The sequence below is a fragment of the Schistocerca gregaria genome, chromosome 4 (assembly GCF_023897955.1).
Source record: "Schistocerca gregaria isolate iqSchGreg1 chromosome 4, iqSchGreg1.2, whole genome shotgun sequence".
NCBI classification, from domain to species: domain Eukaryota; kingdom Metazoa; phylum Arthropoda; class Insecta; order Orthoptera; family Acrididae; genus Schistocerca; species Schistocerca gregaria.
The window spans coordinates 521,726,859-521,754,598 of record NC_064923.1 but is presented as its reverse complement, the minus strand read 5'-3'; the positions used below and the strand labels follow the sequence as shown (position 1 = coordinate 521,754,598).

General features: G+C 37.7%; 1 protein-coding gene across 2 annotated transcripts in view; it reads right to left on the bottom strand.

The window, feature by feature from the left end:
• Positions 1–262: 262 nt before the first annotated feature.
• LOC126268028 (integrin alpha-PS5-like) overlaps positions 263–27,740 on the bottom strand; it is a 554,707-nt gene continuing 527,229 nt past the window's right edge. For both annotated transcript variants that reach the window (XM_049973448.1, XM_049973449.1), the window contains exons 22-23: positions 15,473–15,605; positions 263–4,024 (exon numbers count right to left, since the gene is read on the bottom strand). In XM_049973448.1, the coding sequence (XP_049829405.1) occupies positions 3,938–4,024; positions 15,473–15,605 (220 nt within the window). In that variant the 3' untranslated portion in view covers positions 263–3,937. The remainder of the gene's footprint in view (positions 4,025–15,472; positions 15,606–27,740) is intronic.

The following is a 27,740-nucleotide window of genomic DNA, read 5'->3' as shown; positions in this document are numbered from 1 at the left end:
CACAATGGTTAATCAGTTTAATGTGAATGATTTTGTTAGTTAATCATTTCACTTTGGATTAATTTTCCTTCTTGTTTCATCTGAATGTCACTATTTTGTTCTAGAGCTGATTAAAAGCTGGTAATCTTTTACCTGGTATTCTAATATGTGAACAGTGGGCAAATTTCTCTTGCAACCCACTTAGTAAATCATTACACTCTCTCAAAATCAATAAAATATTGATCTGGGTTCAGAATCAAGTAATGTTTTTAGAAGGACAACATTTCTGCTTTTGAATGCTACCTTTATTTAAAAATTAGCATTAATGTTTGTTTACAGTATCCATACATGTTTGAGAACACTTGTTGCAAACTTGTTCAAATATAACAACAGTCTGTAACATGGTAGTTAGAATGTACTGCTATTTCCTCCTGTGTTTTGTCAAATTCTACACAGAGCAATAGATTATTGTCGTTGTTAGTTGATTGTTTCTTACATATCCCTTGCACTACTGGTGCTTGAGCCATATGCCATGTGACTGTGTGAGCAACTTCAAAGGTGTATTTAGCGCTTTGGCATACAGGGAAATCTTTAACCTGTTCAAACATGAATACCATTTGAACTTACAAATTCTTCAAAATAAATCCCTATGTGACCTCAGTATTTGGAGCTTCATCTGTAAATGAAAGATGCCCCTATATACTCTATTAAACAACGTAAAAATGTTACCTTCAGCAGCAATAGTTTAATCTGTGAATACAAGACCAACTTGTATTTTTTGAATGATTAATTAGGGAGAAAACCTCATCTTATAATTGGGTAAATACAGTATCCAGAAATAATAATTTAAAATCAGTACAATATGCTGGTGCATTTTTAAGGTTAATGATGTTTTTAACAAGTCCTTTGTGGCCTCTGTCACATATACATTTACATTTTCATAACAATTGGATCATAATTTCACACTAGAAAAAGCTAATTACAATTAATTTTATTTAATAGACTTTATAGATTCTTTAAAATTCTTTGTCTCTTCTTTTTATTTATTAACAGTCTGAAGATGATGAACAGTTAATTGACACCATGTGATATGCTACTGTGATTGTGCTGTAATTCTAAAATTAATATTAATAAGACCTTTTAAAGTCATAAATCATCCCTATTTATGCAAAAACATGTCCATTCCATTACATCTGAAAACTACAATAAGAAATTGTCCCAGGGTGTCTGCGGGATAAATAATGTTTATATGGCATAATTTGTTAAGTCAGCTACTTCCAATTAGAATATACCATGATAGATTATAGCTAAATCATCTCCCTGAAGAGCTTGAATTGAACAGGAGATGTCTGACTCCTATACACATTTCACAAACACTAGTTACCTAGTAGTCAGCATTTAGGGGGTTCTACATGATTGCTGATTGTTATTTCTCATGGTTATTACATCAGTCACAATCATATCATTGTTGTTACATACTGCCTTTTACAGGAGTAATACATTGCACTAGCTACTATTAACAAGATCACATAATGTGGGGTTTAGACATTTAAAGTAAACACACTACACCTCCTAAACATGGGCATACAGGAACAATCAACTGCAACTGAATTTTAATACTAAGAAAGATTTTATTCTTAAATGAATTAACAATATAAAAGTATTTGTCAGTTACATATATTCTGGAGCTATTAAGTAGTCATTCATTTTGTCACTGTGCTAGGGTAAGCATCCTAATCAAATGTTAGTTGGAAAAGGATCTTCAGGGATATGGACTGAGACAATTTACATTACCGATACAGCTATAGAAATATTTTCCGTTTATGGAAGTAGGTTCCTTTCAAATTTATGTATCTCAGTTATTAGAGATTGTACATATTTAAATATATATATTTTTACTATTTGATATTTTATAACTGTGTGTTGATTATATGTGCTACAAATTGTGTCATTTGAGATGAGATACTAAAATAAAATTTACAACATGTAGATCAATTATGGACACCGTGTATCTCAATTATTTTATGGTATATATAGTTAGTTGCTCCACCATGAATAACCACTTATCACCTAATGACAATGACAAACTTACAATCATTTGTGACTTTTTTGTTACGGATGTATGTTTTTTCATCAATTCACTGTGTTTAACATGCTGTTTCTCTGAACATTTTCAACCAGTTTTCTCTTTCTGTTATTAATCATGGGAGGTTACAACAAGATTTTCTACCTTCTTCAAGAACAAATCATTTGATAATATTCTGCTCAAAATTGCTTCAGGACTGACAGCTGTGAAGTAAGGAGAAAGATGAGGCTCGCAAGGAAGATGTGGTACACCTTCAGCCATCCCAAAAGACTTTTAGCCAGAACAACCACCAGCTGTTGCTAAACCTTAACTACCCCATCATGACATTTTTCACTTGCAATTTGCTGCAGATTTAGGCAGCTTGCTATTCAGTGGTATTGTAAGTTGAAGTCTGAGATTTCATTTGTTTCAAATTCTTAAACTTGAAGAGTTTTTATTTTATCAGTTATTACTGCTATTAGTTGTGTATTGAGTGATGCTGAACAATATCAGAAGGAAATTCATCATATGTTTCTTCATGAAAATGTTTTATGTCACTCTCTTGGCCAGAGGATTGGCATACCATGTCAGTTGAGAGGAGCGGTTTATGTGTTATATGCCTACACTATCAACAACTGTTGTTGCAGCATCAAAATGTCAAAATTAGTACCAAATTTTAAATAATGGAGCTTATTGATCTCTTACCTTTCCAAAAACCATAGTTTCTCATACATGACATTCACATTCTGAGAATACCATACAGGGACACAGTCATTAGGATGTCAATGTGTCACTGCCTTTTAGACCCAACAGAACTGACACAGAACCAAATCAAATAGCAAAATTACATTTCCATAAACTTTGAACATTAATAAAAAAAAAAAACATTATCAAAAACTAAATCTGAATAAAGTTCATCTGAGTAACAGTTGTAATCACACAGTGAACCCTATTGCTTGTTTGCCTTATAATTTTTGCAATAATGAGGTGGAATATTTTGTTATCATTATTGCTCTTGTTTTTCAAACCATTAAGTTCCTTTGGCTTGACTGTTAGGCATAACTTTTTTTATTATGTTTCAGTTAAGTAGAAGGTTGATCAGAAAACTAAAAGCAGGTTCACTTTAAACCAAGCAATCTGTTTCTTGCAATGAAACCAGACAGGTGACCGTTAAGTGAGTCCAGCATCATGCATCATATGTCTCAAATTATTTCATGTTAGAGATCTCTGAAAGAGTTCCAATTTCAAGCAAATCAAAATATAATGTACTTCTTATGATTTCTTTTGAATGGTGATTTCACCTAAAGTCAATAACAAAATATTTTTTGCATATAAAAATTCAGTAACATCATCAGGAAATAAATTTTCATAAACTTTCAGTATATCATCTTAAAATTTGTTGCCACAAGAAAACTAAAATGGAAAGATAATACTGCTCTTGCAGAATACACTGATGCCAGTACAGTCTTTGTAAAGTGAATTGTTTATGAGTCTGAGCAAGTTTAATGAAATACAACCATACGTGTATTCCATGCAAGATGTAGTGATTCATTTCCGTATCTCCATGTAATCATGCCAAACTGTTGATCCTTAAGTAATTTTGATCAGATTTTAGCTACATTTACTCATATTTGTGGTTTAAATAACACAGATTGCTGATTTCTTTATAAAGGAATATTCAGCTATGGATTTTGTTTCTGTGTATCTGTGACACACACTGAACAAATTTAAACTGAGATTTGTACTGACACAGTAAACAGGAAGATATACCAATAATTCCTTAAAATAATACAATGAACAGTGTATCTAAATATACAATTATTAAGTTTTGCTATTATAAAATCTTGTGGTACAGAAATGTCTTAGTTGCCCATAGATGTCCTTAAATACTTTCTATTCATTTGCAGTTTCACCTACTGCTTCCTTTTGCAGAGATCCTTGAAGCAGCAGTTCCTTCTTCTTTCTTCTAAAGAATCCAGCCTGTAGAAAATATTCATTATATATTACAAACAAAATGATGTATAAGAAAAAAACAATGAAATAACAGTTTGAGTTGATCACAGCTGAAATAAATTTCATTATTACTTGGTATGTTTTCCAGTATAAATTATTAGGTATTCTTGCACAGAGAGAAAAAGAGACAGATAGTACACCTGCATGCAGTAAATTTTAATTTAATATATGGCAATGGACACATTGAACTGAAGTGGGAGGCATGGGAAAGGGATGGTGTTTGGTATGGGATCAGGAGTAGCATAGATTGATGTCAAGAGGACCACAGGGTCGCAGAACATGTTGTAATACCATTTCCCATCCACCTGATTTGTAAGATCAAAAGTACAAGTGGTAAACATTATTCTATGCAATTCTTATGTATGCACTTATCAACTACTTAGTGATGCAATCACACTCATGCTCATAAATTAAGGATAATTGCAGAATGTGGTGCCACACAATGTGGCACTATACAGAACTGGCACTGATAACATAGGCACATAGGTAACACACACAACACAGATCTGTAAGTCCATGGTATTGGTGATAAGTTGAGAAAATCATCCCAAAACACATGTGCTACAAAACGCCACTGTTTCCTGTGCATGTACCCCAACATCAATATGGGATATGATCACCATACACACAACGGGTTGGCATACTCTGGATCAGGTGGTCGAGCAGCTGCTGGGGTGTAGCCTCCCATTCTTGCACCAGTGCCTGCAGTGTCCTAAGGGTTTGAAGACGTGCAGTGATACATCAACCGAGAGCATCCCAGATGTGCTTGATGGGGTGTAGGTCTTTAGAACAGGCAGACCACTCCATTTGCCTCATATCTTCTGTTTCACGGTACTCCTACATGATATCAAGTCGATGGGGCCATGCATTATCATCCATCAGGAGGAAGGTGGGATCCACTGCACCCCTGAAAATGCAGACATACTGGTGCAAAATGATGTCCTGATACACCTGACCTGTTACAGTTCCTCTGTCAAAGACATGCAATGGTGTACGGGAACCAATCATAATCCTACCCAACACCATCAAATCACGACCTTCAAACAGGTTCCTTTCAAGGACATTAAGGGGTTGGTATCTGGTTCCTGGTTCATGCCAGATGAAAACCACCGAATCACTGTTCATAGTGCATCTGGACCGGTCCCTGAACATAACCTGGGACCACTGTTCTAATAACCATGTACTGTGTTCTTGACACCAGGCCTTATGGGCTCTCCTGTGACCAGGGTCAGTGGAATGCACCTTGCAGGTCTCTGGGTGAACAAACCATGTCTGTTCAGTTGTCTGTAGACTGTGTGTCTGGAGGTAACTGTTCCAGTGCCTTCAGTAAGGTCCCAAGCAAGGCTACCTAAAGTACTCCATGGCAGTCTGTGGGCACTGATGGTGAGATATCGGTCTTCTTGTGGTTTTGTACACTGTGGACATCCCATACTGTAGTGCCTGGACATGTTTCCTGTCTGCTGGAATTATTGCCATAATCTTGAGATCACACATTGTGGCACACGGAGAACCCATGCTGTGTTGGACCAGCCTCCAGTCACCCTAGTATTCTACCCCTCATAATGTCATCGATGTGTTCTTCAAGCCATTTTCAACACACAGTCACCATTAGTATGTCTGAAAACATTTGCACAATTACTCGCTGCACCGTACTCTGACATGCACCAACACACCTCTGCATATGTGGACTGCTGCCAGCGGCACCATGCGATGAGCACAGGTCAAATGCACCGCATGGTCATACCCCAAGGTGATTCAAAACCTGCAAAGCACCCACCAGGGCATTGTTTCACCATGTATCACCATTATCCTTAATTTATGAGCATGAGTGTGTAATATTTCTATTCCAACCAGGACTTTCTAACTTATCTTTGAAGTTTTTCTGGAGACTATAACTTTGGCTTAACTAGGAAATGATTTCACAATTCTGCTGCAGCATAATTTATTAAAAGTGTAGTACAAAAGCTAGAAAATAATGAATGAAATACCTTCTTTTCAGTCACAAAAATGTAGCAATAACATAGGTGTGACACCTGCTGCAAATAGGTGAAATATCCTTGCGTATATATCTTTAGCGTTTTAACCCAACATTATTTATGATATGAAAACATGACCCGGCCAGATAGCCAAATGCTTAACAACTGTGCTTCTAGGATTCAAGGAGGAGCACTGACCTTCTATCAAATCTGTCCAGTGGATTAGAAATGCCAAATGGTGTGCCAGCAAGCCTGGATGTGGTTTTCAGGTAGTTTTCCGTATCCAATTAAACAAATACTATGCTGGTGCCCATGTCCTGCCTCGGATATATGCTACACAAACACTTCAAAAATGTTCTAATACACTCCTGGAAATTGAAATAAGAACACCGTGAATTCATTGTCCCAGGAAGGGGAAACTTTATTGACACATTCCTGGGGTCAGATACATCACATGATCACACTGACAGAACCACAGGCACATAGACACAGGCAACAGAGCATGCACAATGTCGGCACTAGTACAGTGTATATCCACCTTTCGCAGCAATGCAGACTGCTATTCTCCCATGGAGACGATCGTAGAGATGCTGGATGTAGTCCTGTGGAACGGCTTGCCATGCCATTTCCACCTGGCGCCTCAGTTGGACCAGCGTTCGTGCTGGACGTGCGGACCGCGTGAGACGACGCTTCATCCAGTCCCAAACATGCTCAAGGGGGGACAAATCCGGAGATCTTGCTGGCCAGGGTAGTTGACTTACACCTTCTAGAACACGTTGGGTGGCACGGGATACATGCGAACGTGCATTGTCCTGTTGGAACAGCAAGTTCCCTTGCCGGTCTAGGAATCGTAGAACGATGGGTTCGATGACGGTTTGGATGTACCGTGCACTATTCAGTGTCCCCTCGACGATCACCAGAGGTGTACGGCCAGTGTAGGAGATCGCTCCCCACACCATGATGCCGGGTGTTGGCCCTGTGTGCCTCGGTCGTATGCAGTCCTGATTGTGGCGCTCACCTGCACGGCGCCAAACATGCATACGACCATCATTGGCACCAAGGCAGAAGCGACTCTCATCGCTGAAGACGACACGTCTCCATTCGTCCCTCCATTCACGCCTGTCGCGAAACCACTGGAGGCGGGCTGCACGATGTTGGGGCGTGAGCGGAAGACGACCTAACGGTGTGCGGGACCGTAGCCCAGCTTCATGGAGACAGTTGCGAATGGTCCTCGCCGATACCCCAGGAGCAACAGTGTCCCTAATTTGCTGGGAAGTGGCGGTGCGGTCCCCTACGGCACTGCGTAGGATCCTACGGTCTTGGCGTGCATCCGTGCGTCGCTGCGGTCCGGTCCCAGGTCGACGGGCACGTGCACCTTCCGCCGACTACTGGCGACAACATCGATGTACTGTGGAGACCTCACGCACCACGTGTTGAGCAATTCGGTGGTACGTCCACCCGGCCTCCCGCATGCCCACTATACGCCCTCGCTCAAAGTCCGTCAACTGCACATACGGTTCACGTCCACGCTGTCGCGGCATGCTACCAGTGTTAAAGACTGCGATGGAGCTCCGTATGCCACGGCAAACTGGCTGACACTGACGGCGGCGGTGCACAAATGCTGCGCAGCTAGCGCCATTCGACGGCCAACACCGTGGTTCCTGGTGCGTCCGCTGTGCCGTGCGTGTGATCATTGCTTGTACAGCCCTCTCGCAGTGTCCGGAGCAAGTATGGTGGGTCTGACACACTGGTGTCAATGTGTTCTTTTTTACATTTCCAGGAGTGTACTTGAATGTGTTATTCACACCAGACACATACAGACAGGGTACAGGGAAGGGGCTGGTGGCATTAGGAAGGACATCCGACCACCCATTGTCATTAACATTGCTTCTACCAGTACAACAATGTCAACCCATAAACACGGGACAAAGCAAGGAGGAAGAAGAAGACAGTTTCATGATAATAATGTTATCTTCTTTCTGACTTAAATTCAATGAGCTTCTCCACTACTCATTTGTAAGAGTTGCAGCTACATATTTTGTGTCTAGAAGTATGTCTGGGAATCTTTCACACTTACTTTATATGTACACAAGAGGATATACTCCAGAATATGTTGCATTGTTGTCTTATAGACATTTTTATTTACAGATGCATGGCACTTTCACGTAGTGCCCTCCCTCAACAACTCAAAATTTTGTGTTCACAGTCTTAATTGCATATCCATGCCTCAAAGAATAACTTTGAGGTTAAATGGGTATCAATTTGACACTCTACAGCAAGACAGTTTATGAGTATGAGCAGTAGCCTAATGAAATGCCGTACAACACAGATCAATCTCTTCATGATTTCACTGCTATCATGGAATATAACAAAATGAAAATCTAACTTATAGTGATCATCTGTGGTCAACAAAATGGTTAATTCCACTCATAAATTATGGATTTTAGAAGCATCAAGAAAAATTGCAATAGAACTGCTTATAGTCAACTGTGGGGTCTGTGTTAACCAGGGGCAGCATAAACAGATACACATGATCAGTTTGGTGTCCACATATTCATTACAAACCACAGTACAGACAGTGCAACACTATGGTTTGTAAAGAAGGAAGACATATTTTCTGCTTGTGTCTGTATATGTATGGATGGATATGTGTGTGTGTGTGTGTGTGTGTGTGTGTGTGTGTGTGTGTGTGTGTGTGTGTGTGTGTGTGTGTGAGTATATACCTATCCTTTTTTCCCCCTAAGGTAAGTCTTTCCGCTCCCAGGATTGGAATGACTCCTTACCCTCTCCCTTAAAACCCACATCCTTTCATCTTTCCTTTTCCTTTCCTCTTTCCTGACGAAGCAACTGCCAGTTGCGAAAGCTCGTAATTTTGTGTGTGTGTTTGTGTGTTATTTTATTGTGCCTGTCTACCGGCGCTTTCCCACTTGGTAAGTCTTGGAATCTTTGTTTTTAATATATTTTTCCCATGTGGAAGTTTCTTTCTATTTTATTTACATAGTTTATATTATTTGTTATACAAATTCCTAACTCATCATGTTTGCTCTTATTTCAGTAGTAGGATAAATGATGTTTGCTAGTTTAACTTACTGAGTTGTTTCTGTGTCAACTCAGTGTTCTGAGGAACATGTCACTTTGATATTCTTTATATCAGCTTTTAGTCGAATGTTAATTTCATAAAACTTATTACACAAGGATTGTGTAGTATACTGATAAATTCTTAGATTAGTTTCATTTTCCACTTAGTAGTTATTTTTAATATTTGAAACACCATATGTCTTTAGCTTGAATTTGGTCACCATCAGTGTTGTTTTCTTTTCTTCTTCCTCTTCCTTGTTCCTGCTCCCATGCCTGCCTATGGTTGTTTGTATTCCCTTGCTTTGCTCTGATAGAGAAGTCTTAAGGGTGAATATTTTGACAAAGTGCTCTTAAAACACTCTTACAGCCTATCTGGTGAGCTTCTCCTTTGTTTTCTGCATTCTACTGAAAAATGATTTCTGCCAAACACAGAAAAGACTTCTCTTGTTTTACTGTACATATCTTCTCTGCCTTTATTGGTGGTGATGATCAACCTATTGCAGTTACTGTTGCTGCTGTTAATGTTTCAACTGTTACTGGTATTTGTGGTGCAGTTGCAATTGATGGGGTTGTCTCTTGTGTCCTCACTGGTGCTCTTGGTTTAGTACATAATGTTGGAAATTCTACATCTTCTTCCACAGATGATTCTGCAGAAATTCTTGTTTTATGACAAATGTCTGCTGTTATTGAACCAGCTCTGTCAACTCTTGGTGCTACTGTATTGCATTTCTTCTATTGCCAGTACTCTGTGCTTACGGCCTAATGCTTTTGGCTCAGAACAGGACAACAACCCCATATGTTCTTTCCCTTGTATTACTCTTAGACCTGACCCATCATCTGCTTTTGCTGGCACTGGTATGATTTAATTTGTTGCTCATGTTTCTTGTCTGCTTCCTGTTGTCACTTATGGTATTGACAGTTTTCCATTACAGAAAGTTTTGAACACTATTTCCTTCTCTGGATAGCTTTTGGAGGTTACACTAGGATTTGGCACTTGTATGTTGATGCTGTCCTGCATAAATGTGTGTACAAACATTTTTCCTTTTTTCCTTTTTTTTTTTTTTTTTGCTTTACTCATTTGTGTTGTAACTTGTGCTACAAACACAAGAAATTGGTAATATGTGTCAAAAAATTGTAGACTGTTTCTGATTATTACATTCATATGTGCTGAGTTTCCTATGCATTATTTTTGCACTGTCACAACCACCCGTAGTGAATTTCTATAAATGTCAGTTGAATTTGCTGTTAATGATTTTAACTTAGGATTGTTACTGTTTCAAATTTCATTATATTCATAATTTAAGCTGGCAGGGGGTCAGGCATAACAAAGATAAATGTCTTTATACAGGAGGTTTTGCTAATAATTTCAGTTATAATGTCTCCATTACTATGACCAGAAACAATAACTCACATGGCAGTCTCTACCCTGTTCATATTTGGCAGTGCTTTACCTTTTGTTTGGGTCACTCGGTACATTATATTTAGTCCAGGGACACTATTCTGAGTAGAGAGAAATCATGTATGGAGTTGCTCAAGGCTCAATCTTAGGTCTATTATTGTTCCTCGTATTTGTAAACAATTGTCTGTCTAGTTCAACACTTAGTGAGGAAATAATAAATACAGTGGAAACTACAAAAGCCTTAGATAGTGACACTGATAAGAATTTAAACTGGAAAAAACACATTTTGGAACTCCTAAAACAACTTAGTTCAGCCACATTTGAAGTTATAATCATTGCAAGTTCTGGGGAGAAATAAATCAGGAAGCTGAGGTATTTTGCATATTATGAAATCTTCAAGGGTTATCAGCTGAGTGGCATTGTCTTATAGTTGCAACATTTCAATGGATTGCTCATCCATCATCTTCACATGAATATAATGAATACAAAATCCATTGAAACATTGCGACTAGAAGACGATGTCACTCAGCTGATAACCCGTGAAGATTTCATAGTTGAAGTAAGCTGAGAAAGCCTGTAATCACATATATTGCATATTTTCATTCAATAATGTCATAGAGAATAATGTCCTGGGGTAACTGATCTTTAGAAAAGAAATTCATTATTAAATAAAAAGTCCTGTAAGAATAATATGGCATGCATACCCACCATCATATTGTAGACACTTGTTTAAAGAGTTGGGCATTCAGATTACTCCTACACAATATATCTACTCCCTCACAAAGTTTTTTGCACATATTCCACTGCATTGCAAGAGGAACAATGATGTACATAATCACAATACCAGAAGAAAAGTGACATTCATTACTCCTCATTAAGACCATCTTTAACACAAGAAGTGGTGCACAATGCTACAATAAAAAAAATTTATAACCTACCCAAGGATATAAAATGTCTGACAGATAGCAAAGTAAAATTTGAAAACAAACTAAAAAATTTCTCCTTGACAACTCATTCTATTGTAATGTGTAAAATGTGGTGGGCTGGTATTATTAACTCACATCTGTAGATTACTTTTTTTTAAGTAGCTGTTTTATAGTTCTTATGTGTATGTAAAATGGCTTGTTCCATTTCATTATGATTTACTGTGCAAATGTCTATGGGACATGAAACTAACTAACTAGATGATAGAAGTGTAATGCGGTTGACAGGATATACATAATTTTTATTTTATTCTTTAATTACATGTTTCATATTCAATGTATTATTACTAGCTGAGAAATCCAGCTTTTGTCAGGTCAGAATATGTGGCATGGGAGGAGGCATGAGTAACATTTTAGATATGAGATGTATACAGACATATACCTCATCAAATAAATTATGAATGCAATAATCTTGTTAATGACGATGTAAATAAAACAGAAAGAAACTTCCACATGGGAAAAATATATTAAAAACAAAGATTCCAAGACTTACCAAGCGGGAAAGCGCCGGCAGACAGGCACATGAACAAAACACACAAACACACACACAGAATTACGAGCTTTCGCAACTGGCAGTTGCTTCGTCAGGAAAGAGGGAAGGAGAGGGAAAAATGAAAGGATGTGGGTTTTAAGGGAGAGGGTAAGGAGTCATTCCAATCCCGGGAGCGGAAAGACTTCCCTTAGGGGAAAAAAAGGACAGGTGTACATTCGCACACACACACACACACACATATCCATCCGCACATACACAGGCACAAGCAGACATATTATATGTCTGCTTGTGCCTGTGTATGTGCGGATGGATATGTGTGTGTGTGTGTGTGTGTGTGTGTGTGTGTGTGTGTGTTGTGTGTTTTGTTCATGTGCCTGTCTGCCGGCGCTTTCCCGCTTGGTAAGTCTTGGAATCTTTGTTTTTAATACAATAATCTTGTTAGTAAGATAGTTTGGTTGCGAAAAGTGGCAGTAGGTGTATGTGGTGGGCAAGACGTGCTGCTGTCCCAGGCATCTCCAGACATGTATTCAGCCTGAAGTCTTAAGGACTGGAGTGGAAAACAATTACACTAATGAAGAATAAGTGAAATGTTTTTTCTAAGTCAGCGTAGTTACTGTTCAATTATTCATTTGCAAGTTATGGGTAGTTTTATCTTTGAATCTATCTGATTTTTTCTTTGTGTCTCAGTTAGTCATTTGTAAGCTGGGATTGACAAAAATGTGCTGAGAGGTTAAAAACTTATCTGTTTGATATAGCACATTGTTATTAAAGTCTGACTGGCAAAACCACACAAGCATCATATTATGTTGGATGAATGAAACAACAAACATATTTTTACATGTATGATTAAGTCTGTAAGTCACAGAGTACATAGCTTTTCCTAAGAGTGTTTATTGCTCTATATTTCATGGATTTTTGCTCACCATACTCATCCACTGCCACACAATATGACCAACCTCCCATACAAACAGCATGAGACCTAGGGCTATCTACCAGCAAAACCATGAGTTGGTGGAAGTGGGTGGTCATGGAGAAAAGAGTGTCAGTACCTACACAAAAGCCTTTTATATATAGATGTAGATTAGCATCCCATTCTTTATTTTTGTACTTAGCAAGATAGTGCAGTACTTGCCTCATCCAACAACTCAGATTTAAGTTTTCTGTGGTTTCCCTAAATCACTCAAGCAAATGTAATGCCTGCGCTGTATCTGTTATAAACTCGCTGTCATCAGGACAATAAGTCCTAATCTTTCTTGGTTTTATCTTTGTACATGGAATGGAATCTGCATTTACCTCACAGTGGCAGTCTATAGCAAAAATTAGGCCTAGTGTTGATACTGTTATCAATGTACAATACAGTTTTGGTCCTTAACAGCATGCATTGCACATATCAATAATTATTCCAATTTACTGATTTTTTATTACCATCATGTAAGCTCATTTATAATTATCCCAGGATGTCATTCTTTATGTTGTCACTAACATATTTCAGGTATAAGATCTTGTATATTAAAAGTGTGATGACCTTACTTATCACTCACTCCTTTAGAGTTTTTAGCCAAAATGGGCATCACAATTCACACATACCAGTATTCCCTGCTAACGATTAGCATTCTCACACTTTCAATTCTATTTAAAACAGATAATGTCCTTTATTACACATTTTCCACAGTAATAAAAGTTTTCTATTACTACATCTTGCAAAAAATCACAAGATGTTGTTGATGTACTTGTAAACCACATATTTATTTTTCTGCTTTTCCCATAGCAGGTTCATTTCAGGCACATTTTGTATCATGTTACTTTAGATATTCAGACTGTCAATTCTTTTCAAATACAGACACTTTTCATAGAGCCATGTTAAGAGAGTACTTGTGATCTATTCTTGGCACCACATTAATAGTTTCCTTGTTGATTTGAACTTCAAAACCAATATTTAATTTTTAAAAAAATGTACAGCAACCGGGAAATGAGTGTTGGGTGACATGCGCAACAACATGTAACAAGTGTTCAATCTAATGTGAAGCACAGAGCTCCACAAAAAATTAAAATCTGAGTCATTTATAAAGTATAATATAATATCTTGGATCAGTGTATGCTTTTTCTGCAGCATCTCTTAAAGTCTGTAAAAAGAGTTGTCTCATAGCAATAGTTGGTCTATTTTGTGACATAATCACCACCAGAATTGAGGCACTTGTCATACTGTGAGCTTTGAGATTAAATTTTGTATTACTGTGTTATAGAAGTCTGCTGCCTGGGAATGGAACCAGTGCTTCAGAGTTGTATTCAGATCTTGGTTATTGTGAAAATGGTAACTGGATGCAGACGTTTCTTGGAGTGCAAGATTAGATGGAAATCACTGGGAACATGGTCACAACAGTACAGTGGATGATCACACAGCCCCCAACAAAACTCCTACCAAACAGCTGCTGTGCATTGAGCTGTATTTGGGCAAGCATTGTCATGGATCAGCACATGTTCTCTGGACATACAATAGCTCTTGTTTTGAATAGCCCATCTTAGTTTCTGCAGTGTTTCACTGTAATGGTCTGCTTCCACTGCTTCACCTCTTTGCAGGAAGTAAATCATCAGAATGCCATTCCTGTCCCAGAATGCATTGCACATCACTTTCTGCCCTGACACAGTCCATCCAAACATTGTCTTCACCGGATATCAACTATGAAGCTAATGCATTGACTGCTGATTGGTTTCTGGAGTAAAGTGAGCAAGCAATATATCTTCACCCATGACAATCCTGCAAGGAACTCATAGCTTACACCAGGGTACTGCTGCTGAAATGTCAATGCTTCTCAAAAGCAATCCATTTTGTCTTTGGGTGTCAGGGATTTAAGTATCTATATGGTCACACTCTACTGTACAGCAGGTGCTTCATGGCAATTCCATGCAACAAGGATCACAATATCTGCAGGAAATGGCTGCTGAGCTCCATAGTCAATGTGTGACAGTTCTCAATGCTGCTCTGCTGCACCAGTTCCATAAGGTACTCATTGAAGAGGGATGGTCAACTACCATTCTTTTCAATGTGGGCACTCTGACCATCTTTGGAAAATTACCTACCCCAGTCATCCACCATCTGTTTTCCCATGATCTTCACCCTTACACCAGACCCTGATAATGATTAATTTCAATTGGTACTACATTTTGTGCATTAATAAAAGTTACTACAGTACAAACTAGACAGCTGGTGGAAGAAAGACTACCAGTTACCATTTTCAACCACTGCCATAGTACTACTAACAAAACCCAAGACTTGTTTGGCAATCATGTGATTGGTACATCATAGCTCTGTTGTGCATGTGCTACATTTCTAGCTAAATACATACAATGAAAAGAGGGAAACTTAATTTCTGGATGACTCTCATATCATCATATTGAAATTGTACTTTATGAAAATATTATTGCAATATTCTCAACTGTTTTCTATAATTCTAGGTAGTCCATAAAATTTACCAAAAGTCATATTACCTTTTTCATGCCAAATATTAACAAACACAGAAGTAGAATGCCACCAATGATTGCAAGTATAATTATCCAGACTGCCACTGATTCATAGGGCTTATCTGCCACTATTACTGTGGATACTGATTTTCTGCCTGACCTGAAAATTTATGAATAACAGTGGACATTTTAACATTATACTCCAAACTATCTGTGTATGTAATATCTAAGTACACCAAAGTCCATGGAAATAAATTAAAAGCTGTACAAACCAAGATCTTACTACATTAAATGTATTAACAATTGTGAATAATGACAACCATCAGCTGTAGAATGGAATGACAACAACGAAAATTTGTGCCAGATTGGGACATGAACCCAGATTTCCCACTTATTGTGAATGCTGCTTTACCATTTGGCTATCCATGCATGACTCATGGACAACCCAAACTTCCATATGTCATCAATCATGTGTCTATGACCTGTAGTTACTGCAGTACCTGTTCCTTTGGAAATGCATGCAAGTCCAAAGGAACTTTGCATCATAATCAGAATAACACAGGCATTGCAGTATAGCAAGATCTCACTGTCTCAGAAGCACAATATTTTGGCAAACATACATGTTTTCATCATCAGATGCACCGATGTGATTTACTGACAAAATATTATGCTTGTAGGATACATAAATCTCGCTATACACTGTACAGTAATTTCTTGTTATCTACATCTTAATAAACTGAAGAGTCACATCTGTTAAATACATAATACTACAGAAAGCTGGAAAAATATTTGATATATTATCTATCTTTGAGGTTATAAATATATCAGCATCAAAGGCAAACAACATTTTATTTATATACACCAGTAACCTAATATACCACTGGCCAGTAAAACTATAACACAATGTAAGTAACATGCAACAAATGTCCAAGTGGCTACATGTTTAGATATGCAAATGATCAGCATTTCAGTGCAACTGCACAGAGAATATAGAAGTAACACAATCTACATTCAGGATATAAGGAAAGAATATACAGAGGGTTTCTCATCAAAAACCACATTTCCAAAACAGAATGATCACAAAGGCTGAGTTGTACACAAAGCAGGTGGCTGACCGCAATTTACTGGTAGAATATTAGGGAAATGTAATAAATCTACATAGGAGGGAGCATACAAAACACTCAGGTGACCCATCCTAGAAACCATTGAGTTTTGTTGGATACACCGCACCAAACGCTACTAAAAGGGAGTTTTGAATAGATACAAAGAAGCCCAGCATGAATGATCACAGGTTGGTTTGATCCTCAGAGAGTGTCACAAAGATGCTGAAAGAACTGAACTGTCAGGTGCTTGAAGACAGCTGAAAACTATTGCATAAAAGCCTACTTACAAAGTTTCTAGAACCAATTTCAAGTGATGAATTGAGGAACATATTGCAATCACATGTGTATCACTCCCACAGTGATTTTAAAGACAGCTTAGATTAATTACAGCATGAATTGGCATGTTTAAGCAATCATTTGTCCCACACTCCATACATGAATGGAACGGGTGAAAGCCCTAATGACTGGTACAATGAGAAGTACCTTCTGACATGCACTTCACTGTGGTTTGCAGATTATAGATGTATATTGGAAAAACACATCTGAATGTTATTTGTTTGTGGGAAGATTGCATAATGCTTGACATAAGGAAAAGAAATATCTACCAATACATATCAGAATTCAACTTTTGCAGGATTGAGGCCAACAAGACTGCAGTTTATCAATCCAAAATATTGCTACTCATCTTAGTCAGGATGCTGCAACTGTTATGTGAATGTATGATCATACACAACACCATGCAGGATCTCAATAGCCCCACATGAATAGCACCTGAAAGGACAAACTCACTGTTGTTTCAGCTACATCATGCACAGAGAAACAGGAAATGGAGTTTTTTGCAGCAAGACAAGTATCCATGTGAAAAGTGAGATGACATCTTGAGTGCCATGAATTGTCAGCACAGCAACCAGCATTGTGGCTTTCCCTGATGTGGGGAGAGAGAAAGGTGCACAGATATGTTATCTTTTCAGATAAGTCCACATTGTGTATACAACATCATGATCAACATAAGCATGTGGAGGCTCTGAGGAGAATGAAAATTGTATGAACTTATTTGTCATTGCTGTTTGTGCTCTGTACCTGGTGTAATGGTATGGGTTGCAACTGGGTCCACAAAATATCATCTCTAGTTCACACAAACATTAATTTAGGCATCAGACATTACATTTATCATGGAATAATGGTGGCCACTTTATCCTTTCTTTTGATTTCAATGACATTATCTTCCAACAAGAAAATACAAGATTGCATGTTGCATGTGTTGTCCTGACTTGTCTCATGAAAGAGTATGTTTCACTGTTGCCTTGAAAGCATATTGGCCAGATCTCTCACTCAATGAGAACACACTCTCCTGAGCTGCTGAAAGGCAGAATACCACCACTCGCCAGCTACTATAACTGATGAACCTTAGCATAAAATTGAAGCACTGTGGAATGACATACGTGTATTAGTCATCTAAGTCCAGTTTAACTTGATGACCAGCTCAGTCACAGCCTTTGTTGCTGCCAGAGACTACAGCCCTGTGTACTAAATTTCACACTCCGTATGCCCCCTGATAACCTACAATGTAAATAATGTAGTCTTTCTACTATACTTTATACTCGCAATAAATAAAATTCTTTTATTTACCATCCTTGCTGATACTGTAATTTTAATGGCCAACAGTGTATTACAATTACTTTCACATGCCTCAATTTATAAACTTCCTATTCAAGGTCCACTACATTTTTCAGAAGTACTCATACTGTCTTTGTAAATTAGATCTACATAATGATTACAGAACTCATAGAAGTTTTAAGAATTTTCTTGTGTAAATTTTACTCAGTTTCTTCGTAATAATTAACAATATCAGATTTTATCAAAGTTTTGATGTGTGATTTTGTGCGTATCAAAATATATGACATAAAATTACATACCTTTTGATTGCACCAGCTTGAAATCTTAAGCTTTTTACACCACCAAGGGACCACAGACCTCAGTATAAGCCATATATTTTAATGTGAAACATTTATCCATCCCTGAGGAAAAGGGCTCTTGACAGATAGACAATCAGTCACAGAAAAAAATATCCTTGTGATATATTTATAAATAAACATTTTCTGATTTTTCCCCCTTTACTTTTATTGTGAAAACTTGCTGCTTGCTAAATTTAATGATTTTAGGTTAACAGGATGTACTGGTATCCTACATGTTTTGAAGAGTGAGTTTGCCAGTGTCAAAATATGTGATAATAATGGTCATATTTTTTGAATTGATTTACTTAGAAACTTTCATTTATTACATCACAAAGGAACCATGTATCTTAGTATGTGACATAAACTTCGAAATGATACATCCACCTGTACCTGAGAAAAAGGGCTCTTAACAGTCAAATGGACAGAGAGACAGTGAGATAAAAAAATGACAATTTTTTAAATTTTTTTATTTATTTCATAAGAGGTGGTTAAAACTTAATAGCTTTTGGATTTCTTTTCCTTTGATGGTACTGTGGAACAATGCTTCTTGCCAAATCTCATGATTCTAGAACCAATGGGAAGCATTCTATTGATTTTCATGATTGAGTTTGCAAGTCCCAAAATATGTGATGTAAATAGCCATATCCTTTGACTGCATTGACTTAGAAGCTGAAGTGTTTTACATGTCAAGGGGTCATAGACCTTAGTATGAGACATAAATTTCAGCTTGTTTTCTCTATCCATTCCTGAGAATAAGGATTTTAACAGTCAGACAGACAGTCACAAGGACAAAAGGGTTCCATTTTTAATGACTGAGGCACAGAATCATCAATCATAATAACAATAATAATAATAATAATAATAATAATAATAATAATAATAATAATAATAATTATTATTATTATTATTATTATTATTTTAGTAATAATAAAGTAATGTTACTGTCATTCATCTATTACAACGGTAACAAAACATCACATGCATAAGTTACTGACTAACATTACAATTTAAAATGACCATTAATGAATATTTTTACATTACCAAATTGTTGGACATGTAACTGGGGATGCAGGCCTATTCAGATAGATCTTGTACAGCATTTATTTGTCACTCATAAGTTTACAATTGTTACCTGATTTTACCACTCTCTATTATCAAGGGTAGGTGAATTTCATGTTGTACCAATGTATATTATTCTGCATTTTGCTTAAGTAACTAGTTCTTTGTATAAATTAAACATTGTGTACAAGTAAGTTTTTAGTGTCATTATTTATTGTTCATAAACAAAGGTTTACACACTCTTCATTAGGAGAACCAGCAATTACCCTAATAGCTTACTTCTTCAGTATTAAGATCTTATCTATACAATTAGTTTCCACACAAAATAATACAATATAATATTATGCTTTGAAAAAAGAAATGCAGGATTTTCTAATATACATGTCAGGTACACACTCCATAAGTTGCCTGAACAAATAAATTAGTCTAGATAACTTACTACTCAAACACTTTACATGTTGACACTGAGATAATTTATCATCTAAATAAACTCCTGAAAAACTTATCGTAACTTCGATGTTCAAACAAATTTTGGACTTCCAGCTGGTTTCATTTAATTCATTCCATGACATTTCGAATGGGGACCTACGACCCATTTCCATGTGAGCCATCAAATTTGATGGGAAAATTTTTTAATCCACATAATATGAATAACCTGAGGGAAGCTTAACTGTAAAATGTAAAATTTCTCAGATGGAAATGTTACTTTAATAAAATTATCTGGGCTGTTTCACCATAGTTAGGTGAATTCCACATGAAAACCTAACATTTTCTCCCCATATGCCGAGGACATTTTTGAGGAGAATCACAGCTACTTCAAGTGTCTGATTCACATCCTGGCTTGCTACTGACTGTATCTAGAGAGGGTGGAAATCAAACACTTAAAGAACCTATGACACCGCTTAAAGTGTCCTCTGCAGATGGGGTGAATCATTGGGTTCTACTGTGAAATTCATCTGGTCACAGCACAATAGCCCAGAATATTTTAGTAACTAGAAGCCTATTTTAACAGTAAAAATCATCTTCTGTGTTTTGTTTTTCTTCAGCAAGAATCAATTTGTTCTAAGACTATAAGACGCTTCAGCAATTGCGTTTTCAACAAAGTTTTAAGGGTACTGAGATCAGTACTACAGTGAAGACAAATCGTGTCATTTGTATATGGTACAGTATTGGCTCTAATAAATGAGGTCAGATCATTAATCAACATTAGAAACAGGAAAGGGCTCAGCACAGATCCCTGTAGAACACCAACCTGAACATGGAAAAAAAAAAAAAAAAAAAGAAGAGGTTCGAATGGCTTGAGCACTATGGGACTTAACATCTATGGTCATCAGTCCCCTAGCACTTAGAACTACTTAAACCTAACTAACCTAAGGACATCACACAACACCCAGTCATCACGAGGCATAGAAAATCCCTGACCCCACCGGGAATCGAACCTGGGAACCCGGGTGCGGGAGAACATGTTCCATACTGGACATTTCTGTGTCAACATAGACAACTTGTTTATAGTTCTGTAGAAAAGATTTTAATAGTTTAATATATGATGTGTGTTCAAAAAATACTAGAGCATTCGTAATTTTGCACCTGAGTTTAACGTGTAACTGCCAGAAACTTCATTGTTGTATGAGTAGAACATCATGTTGCACAGTTTGCCTATTTAGAGATGGCAGAGTTAGAGGAGTAATATATCTGCCTCAAATTTTGCATGAAACTCAAGAAAACCAAATAGTGCAGAAAGCCTACGACAATGCTTGCTTAAGCCATACTCAATGTTATAAATAGTTCACATGGTTTAAAAATGGCTGGATGGAAGTTAAAGAGAACAAGATTTTCCTTAAGAGAATCATAACTGGTGATGAGGCATGGGTCCATGGTTATGATGTTGAGGTGAAGGTTCAATCTTTACAGTGGGTTGGTAAAAGTTCTCCAAAGCCATGAAAAGCTTTTCTGATCAGGTCAAATGTCAAAACCATGCTGATAGTTTTCTTTGACTTTGTACGATTAGTTCATCATGAATTCATGCCACAGGGACAAACTGTTCATCGATGGTACTATCAGGATGTGTTGTCATGCCTGTGATAAAATGTGAGAAGGAAACAGCCTGATATCTGGTGAGACAATTTACAGCTCTTGCATAATGATAATGCATCTGCAAATTCATCTGTGTTGCTGCATGACTAGTGCACAAAAAAAAAAAAAAAAAAAAAAAAAAAAAAAAAAAAAAAAAAACAAAAAAAAACACTGTACTGCCTCATCCTCTGTACCCAGCCAGACCTGGCACCTGCAGATTTTTTTTTCTTTATTTCTAAAGTTGAAAACTATTGAAAGGATGAAGATTTACATCAATAGACAAGATAATTGCTCAAACAGACCTAATGTAAACAAGTGACATCACATTTATTAGAAGCGGTTTAGTTTATACTAAGTATTACATAGTCTCCATCCCAAAGCCTTTCAAAGATTTTGCTGTTGGCAGATGCTGGTGTATGCATTGTGCTTTGTTGTTGTTGTAGATGGTGCATTTCCTTGGGAACTTAAATTTTATTTTGGTTTTTTCCCTCATTTATGTTTTATTGTTGCAATATTATTTTGCAATAGTTGGATATAGTACAATTGTTTGTTAGAGAATCTCTTCTTACCAGTCAAAATTACAAAAATTTAAATGAAAATTAACATAATGAAAAATTCCCGGGTAGCAATTCCCATGTTTTTCCCAGTTTTCTCCTGGACAAAGAAATTCCCCGTTTTTCCCAGATTTCCCAGTTTTGCTGTGACATATGTACCCTGCCTTAGGTTTACAATGTGCCAAGTCCAGGGCCAGTGCTTTCAAATTTTTTCATGAAGAAGTTGTCCACCAGATGACTACGAGAACTACCCAAGACAACGTCTTCCAGCTGTTTGTAGAAGTTGCCTTCCAGGTGAAATAGCTTATGGTGAGACTTGAGCTTTGTGATGTCTTGCAGGAAAATGGAACTGAGTGGTACTTTTTGAAATAAAGAAGCAACATCAAAGCTGACCAGGATGTCATTTGGTGCAAGTTTTAGTTTCTTCAGCTTCTCAATGAAATGTCCTGAGTCCTTTATGCATGTGTCGGTCTTCCCCACTTGCAGCTGGAGCAGGGAGGCCAAGTGTTTTTGCCAGTTTGTACATCGGTGAGCCAGGATCACTAACAGTTGGTTTTAGTGAAACATTATTCTTATGGATCTTTGGTAATCCATACAGCTGAGGTTGTAGGGCTTCTGTGCTATGCAGGTTCCTCTGTATGTACACAGGAAGAGAAGATGCCTTGATTAACAAATTCATATTCCATGAGATACACTGCATCAGATCTGCAAGTAGTTTTCATTGTGTCATCAGATCTAATAGGTCTCAGATCTTCTGCTCGTCACCTTTGGTCTTGATTATGATAGTCACATTTCCATTATTGGCAGGCGGTACCAATATACTCTTACCAGTGTTAAGATTCTTAATAGCTTGTACCTCTTCTTTCTTCAGGTTGCAAGTTGGAGGTTTTGCTTGGTGCAGTATCCTGGCTGTTTCAGTGCATATTTCCTCTGCTCTTTTACAAGGAAGGGTCTAAATGGCTGCTTTGGTATTAGCAATGACATCCTCCATAGGTGTAGTTCTCAGGGTGGCAGCAAAAATTCCCTTTTTTTGAGGGATTGAGTCTTCCCCTTCATCAGTTGCCATTCAGTGACGTTGACCACTGTGCGTGAAATGTCAGTAATTTCCTTGTCAGTCTGCTTTTGGTGTCTTGCAGACTTTTTCTTGTGTCGCACAATGCAGCACTCAAGTTAGTTCTATGTGCTCCTGTGAGAGATGCTGTCAATCTTGTCCCAGTCGTCTTGATGCATTCTGCTAATTGATTGATAGAATCTTCATGAACAAATTTGTACAATGCTGAGACACTTGACAAGAATGGATGAGGAATTATTGGACATTTTCTGTCAACTAAGCAGCAGACTGCATTGAGACAACTGGGACAAGTTTGACAGCATCACTCACAGGAACATGAAGAACTAACTCAATTGATGCACTGAATGACATAAGAAACAATTTGCAAGATGCTAAAAGCAGACTGACAAGGTGATTCCTGACATGTTACACACAGTAGTCAAGCTTACGGAATAACACTTGATTGAAGAGGAAAAGTCAGTTCTTCGAAAAGGAGGGAATTTCACTATCATCCTGAGAACTATACCTATGAGAGGACATCATTACTAATATCAAAGTGGCCATTTGGCTATTTCCTTATGAAAGATCAGAGGAACCAAGCACTGAAATAGACAGGATATGGTGGTGAGCAAAACCACCAGCTTGCAACCTGAAGAAACAAGAGGTACAAGCTATGAAGAATCTTAATGCCAATGAGAGAATATTGGTACTGCTTGCCAATAAGGGAAATGTGACCGTCGTAATGAAGTTTGAAGAACTTGAGCAGAAGATCCAGGAACATATTAGACCCCATGACATACTAGAAACTATATGCATATCTGATGCAGTGTATCACATGGAAAACGAATCACTTCATCAAGGCATCTTCGCTGCCAGTGAACATAAAGAGCAAGACGGGAAACACAGAAGCCCTACCACCTCGGCTGTATGGATTGCCAAAAGTCCATAAGAAAAACATTCCACTAAGACCAATTGTTAGAGCTCCTGGCTCAATGATATTCAAAGTGGCAAAACACTTGGCCTTTCTGCTCCAGTTGCAAGTGGGAAAGACTAACACATGCATAAAGGACTCTAGACATTTCACTGAGAAGCTGAAAAAACTAAAACTTGCATCAAATGACATTCTGGTCAGCTTTGAGATTGTTTCTTTGTTTACAATAGTACCACTGGAGCACATCTGTTCCATTTTTCTACAAGACACCAAAAATCTCTTTCATGCTTGTCTTACTATGAGCTATTTTACATGGAATGGCAACCTCTAAGAAAAGCTGGAAGGTGCCACCATAGGTAGTCGTCTTAGTCCAGTGGTAACCAACCTCTTCACAGAACTGTTCAAAGCTCAGGCACTGGACTTGGCACCAAGCCTTAGGTGTGGTCAGGTATGTTGATGGTATCTTTGTTGTGAGGAGCCACGGTGAGGAAAATCTCGGTGACTTACTAAACACTTGAATGTCCTCCACCCGAACACAAAATTTACCATGTAAGTAGAAAAAAACAAGAAACTACTATTTCTGTGTGAGCTGGTCACAAGGGATGGAGAAAACCTGGGACACAGCATGAATTCAAAACTGACACACACAGGCTGATGCCTGCACAAATATTACATCACCACCTGCACCAGAAAATAGGTATGATTAGTATGCTCGTAACATGAGCAAGATGAATATGTGAGCTGCAGCACCTCAGACATGAAATACAACACCTGGAGAGTGTTCTGGGGAGGAATGGGTACTCCATAAGTTACATCAGAGGTACAACATAGGCACCACTTTCTGTCATACATTCCCAGAGTGACAGACAGAATCGCTCATATTTTGCACAAACATGGCGTAAACGTGGTTTACAAACCAACAAAGAAGATCAAAGAATGTTTCAGATTGCCAAAGGATAAAAGGGACCCACTTTCAAAGTTGGAAATATACCGCATCCATGCACAAGTGGAAAAGTTTTGTTGGAATGACTGGACAATCAGTCAACACCAGGATCACAAAATATAAGTGACATTGCAGGTTGGGGTGGATGGCGAAATTGGCCATGACAGAGCAGAAGCTGTGTGAGACCAACCAAGTACTAAAATTCACCAGCGAAAAAGTTCTGGCTGTAGACAAGAGCTATCACATCCACTTGTTCAGAGAAGCTATCGAAATACACAAATAGGAGTACAACTTCAGCAAGAAAGAAGAAAGCGTCAAGGTAAATGGCTCCTGGCTTCCCATATGGTGAAGTCTTCCACTAATATGGCAACATCAGTGATCAAATAATGTAAGGGAGTGGCAACTCTAAAGGAAATTGAATTTTCAGCAAACCATTGTTATCGCCAGAAGCTAGTCACTTGCATATTTTGAATCTACATTTTACAATGTACCCCAGAAAATATTTTAAGTGAAAAGGAAAATAACAGTGTATAGGAACTACACACATTTTTTAAGGCTTACATAACAGCCACTTTTCACTACCAAGGCCAATGTGGCCACAGCCATTGCAACAGCATCCCATGTCTGTTGTTCTGATTCTCACACTTATTTTCTAGGCATCTTGATTCTCTACTATCTGAAACAAAACCAAGTGGCTGGAGCAGATCAATTTTAATCAGATTTTTGTTTTGGCCAAGCCTAACAGAACAGAAATAGTTTTAAACAACATAAATTAATTTAGTCAAAATCATCACAAAGGGACAGAATGACAGATGATAGCTTGCTGGATTAAAGGATTTGTAAGTCAATCTGATCAGTAGTATTATGCATAATATATGGAAGTACCTAACTCTTATTGGGGTAAACACTTCGGGTTTTTTCCCAATCAAACAAGCACTAGTCACTCATGGAGAAAGGTATCAAACCCTAGAAAACAATATAGAAGTACATTTTTAGACCAAAAGACTTTGCCTAAATATTAATGTGAATCTGAAAAAGTGTAAGCAGTTAGCATGTGGTAAGCAGTATAAACAGAACAAATATCTGACAGAGCATGTATGAAGATTCATCCTGAGAAAATGAAGGTAATTGCATCCCTTCAAAAACATCACCAGTCGAACGTTTGTCATTGTAAAGCCTGTGACACAAATTTAAATTATGAATTCAATTTCAAAGCATAGTTGGTGAAACTCATCCAAACCTGCAAAGCTCTGATTTGGTGTTAATTACAGTGAATAAAGCGCAGAGTGAACTCTTGAAGAAATATGGACATGACTATGTTGGTGTGGATGCAACACATGGACTAAACAGCTATGATTCTGAACTAATAATATCACTTGTGCTAGGCAACATGAGACAGAAGTTCCACTTTTACTGCTTCATATTGAGCAGGAAGAAAAGTGATCTGCCATTGCACATGGAATATGAAATATAACACACTGCTTTTCGAATTTGAAGGGTATAGTGTGTCAGAGAGACTATTTCCCATGCAGTTTTATATCTTCAAAATGGCTCTGAGCACTATGGGACTTAACTTCTAAGGTCATTAGTCCCCTAGAACTTAGAACTACTTAAACCTAACTAACCTAAGGACATCCCACACATCCATGCCCGAGGCAGGATTCAAACCTGCAACCGTAGCGGTCGTGCAGTTCCAGACTGTAGCGCCTAGAACCACTCGGCCACCCCACCCGGCTTTTATATCTTCAACCTGTTTTATTCAACAGTCAACATTTTACTTACATATCTTGTCTTTAGTCATGACCTAAATTTTTAGGATAGTGATGACTATCCAAACTACCTTCATAATGCAGAAATACAGAAGATAAAAAAATGGCAGAAGTGCTAATTGCACAGTGCTACTTAAAAATGACAGAAATGTTGACTTCCTTTCGAATGTAATTTAAAGATAAATATTGACAACTATCTTAAAAATAATACAAACAATGGAAAATCCAGGGTGAAATAATGACAATATTTTGAAAAGGACAGTTGTTATTCACCATATAGCAAAGATGGTGAATGAGTTGCAGATAGGCAGAACAAAAAGACTGTCAAGCAAAGCTTGTAGTCAAATGGGCCTTCATCAGAATTAGACCCAACACACACACACACACACACACACACACACACACACACACACAAACTCACTTGTGCGGGCACTCGTGCATGCGCATTAGCAACCATTGGTTAGGTCCTTTTTGTAAAGTTTGCAGGTTCCTATTTTCACAAAAAGAAAAGATACAGTCTGTACACATCATAATGATGTCACACCTGACTGTCATGGCGCAAATAATATCCTCCCCCTTGATGGTGTATTACTTTTTGTTTAGGATGAAACCACCTTGTCATGTGATCAACTCTTTAACTGTGACATCATGACATGTACTGGTAGCACTAGATACTTTGTGACCTGGTGTCACAAGCTATGGTCCCAGAAGCACAGGGTGTAACATCAAGTCACTTTTTCCACCCTGGCCACTTTACCCTAACAACCTCTACAAGGTATTTTATCAAGTCCAGTAGAGTTTTATTCTTCAGAGTCTTAATGATTCATTCAATTTTCTGGTCTCAATTAGGAGAAAGG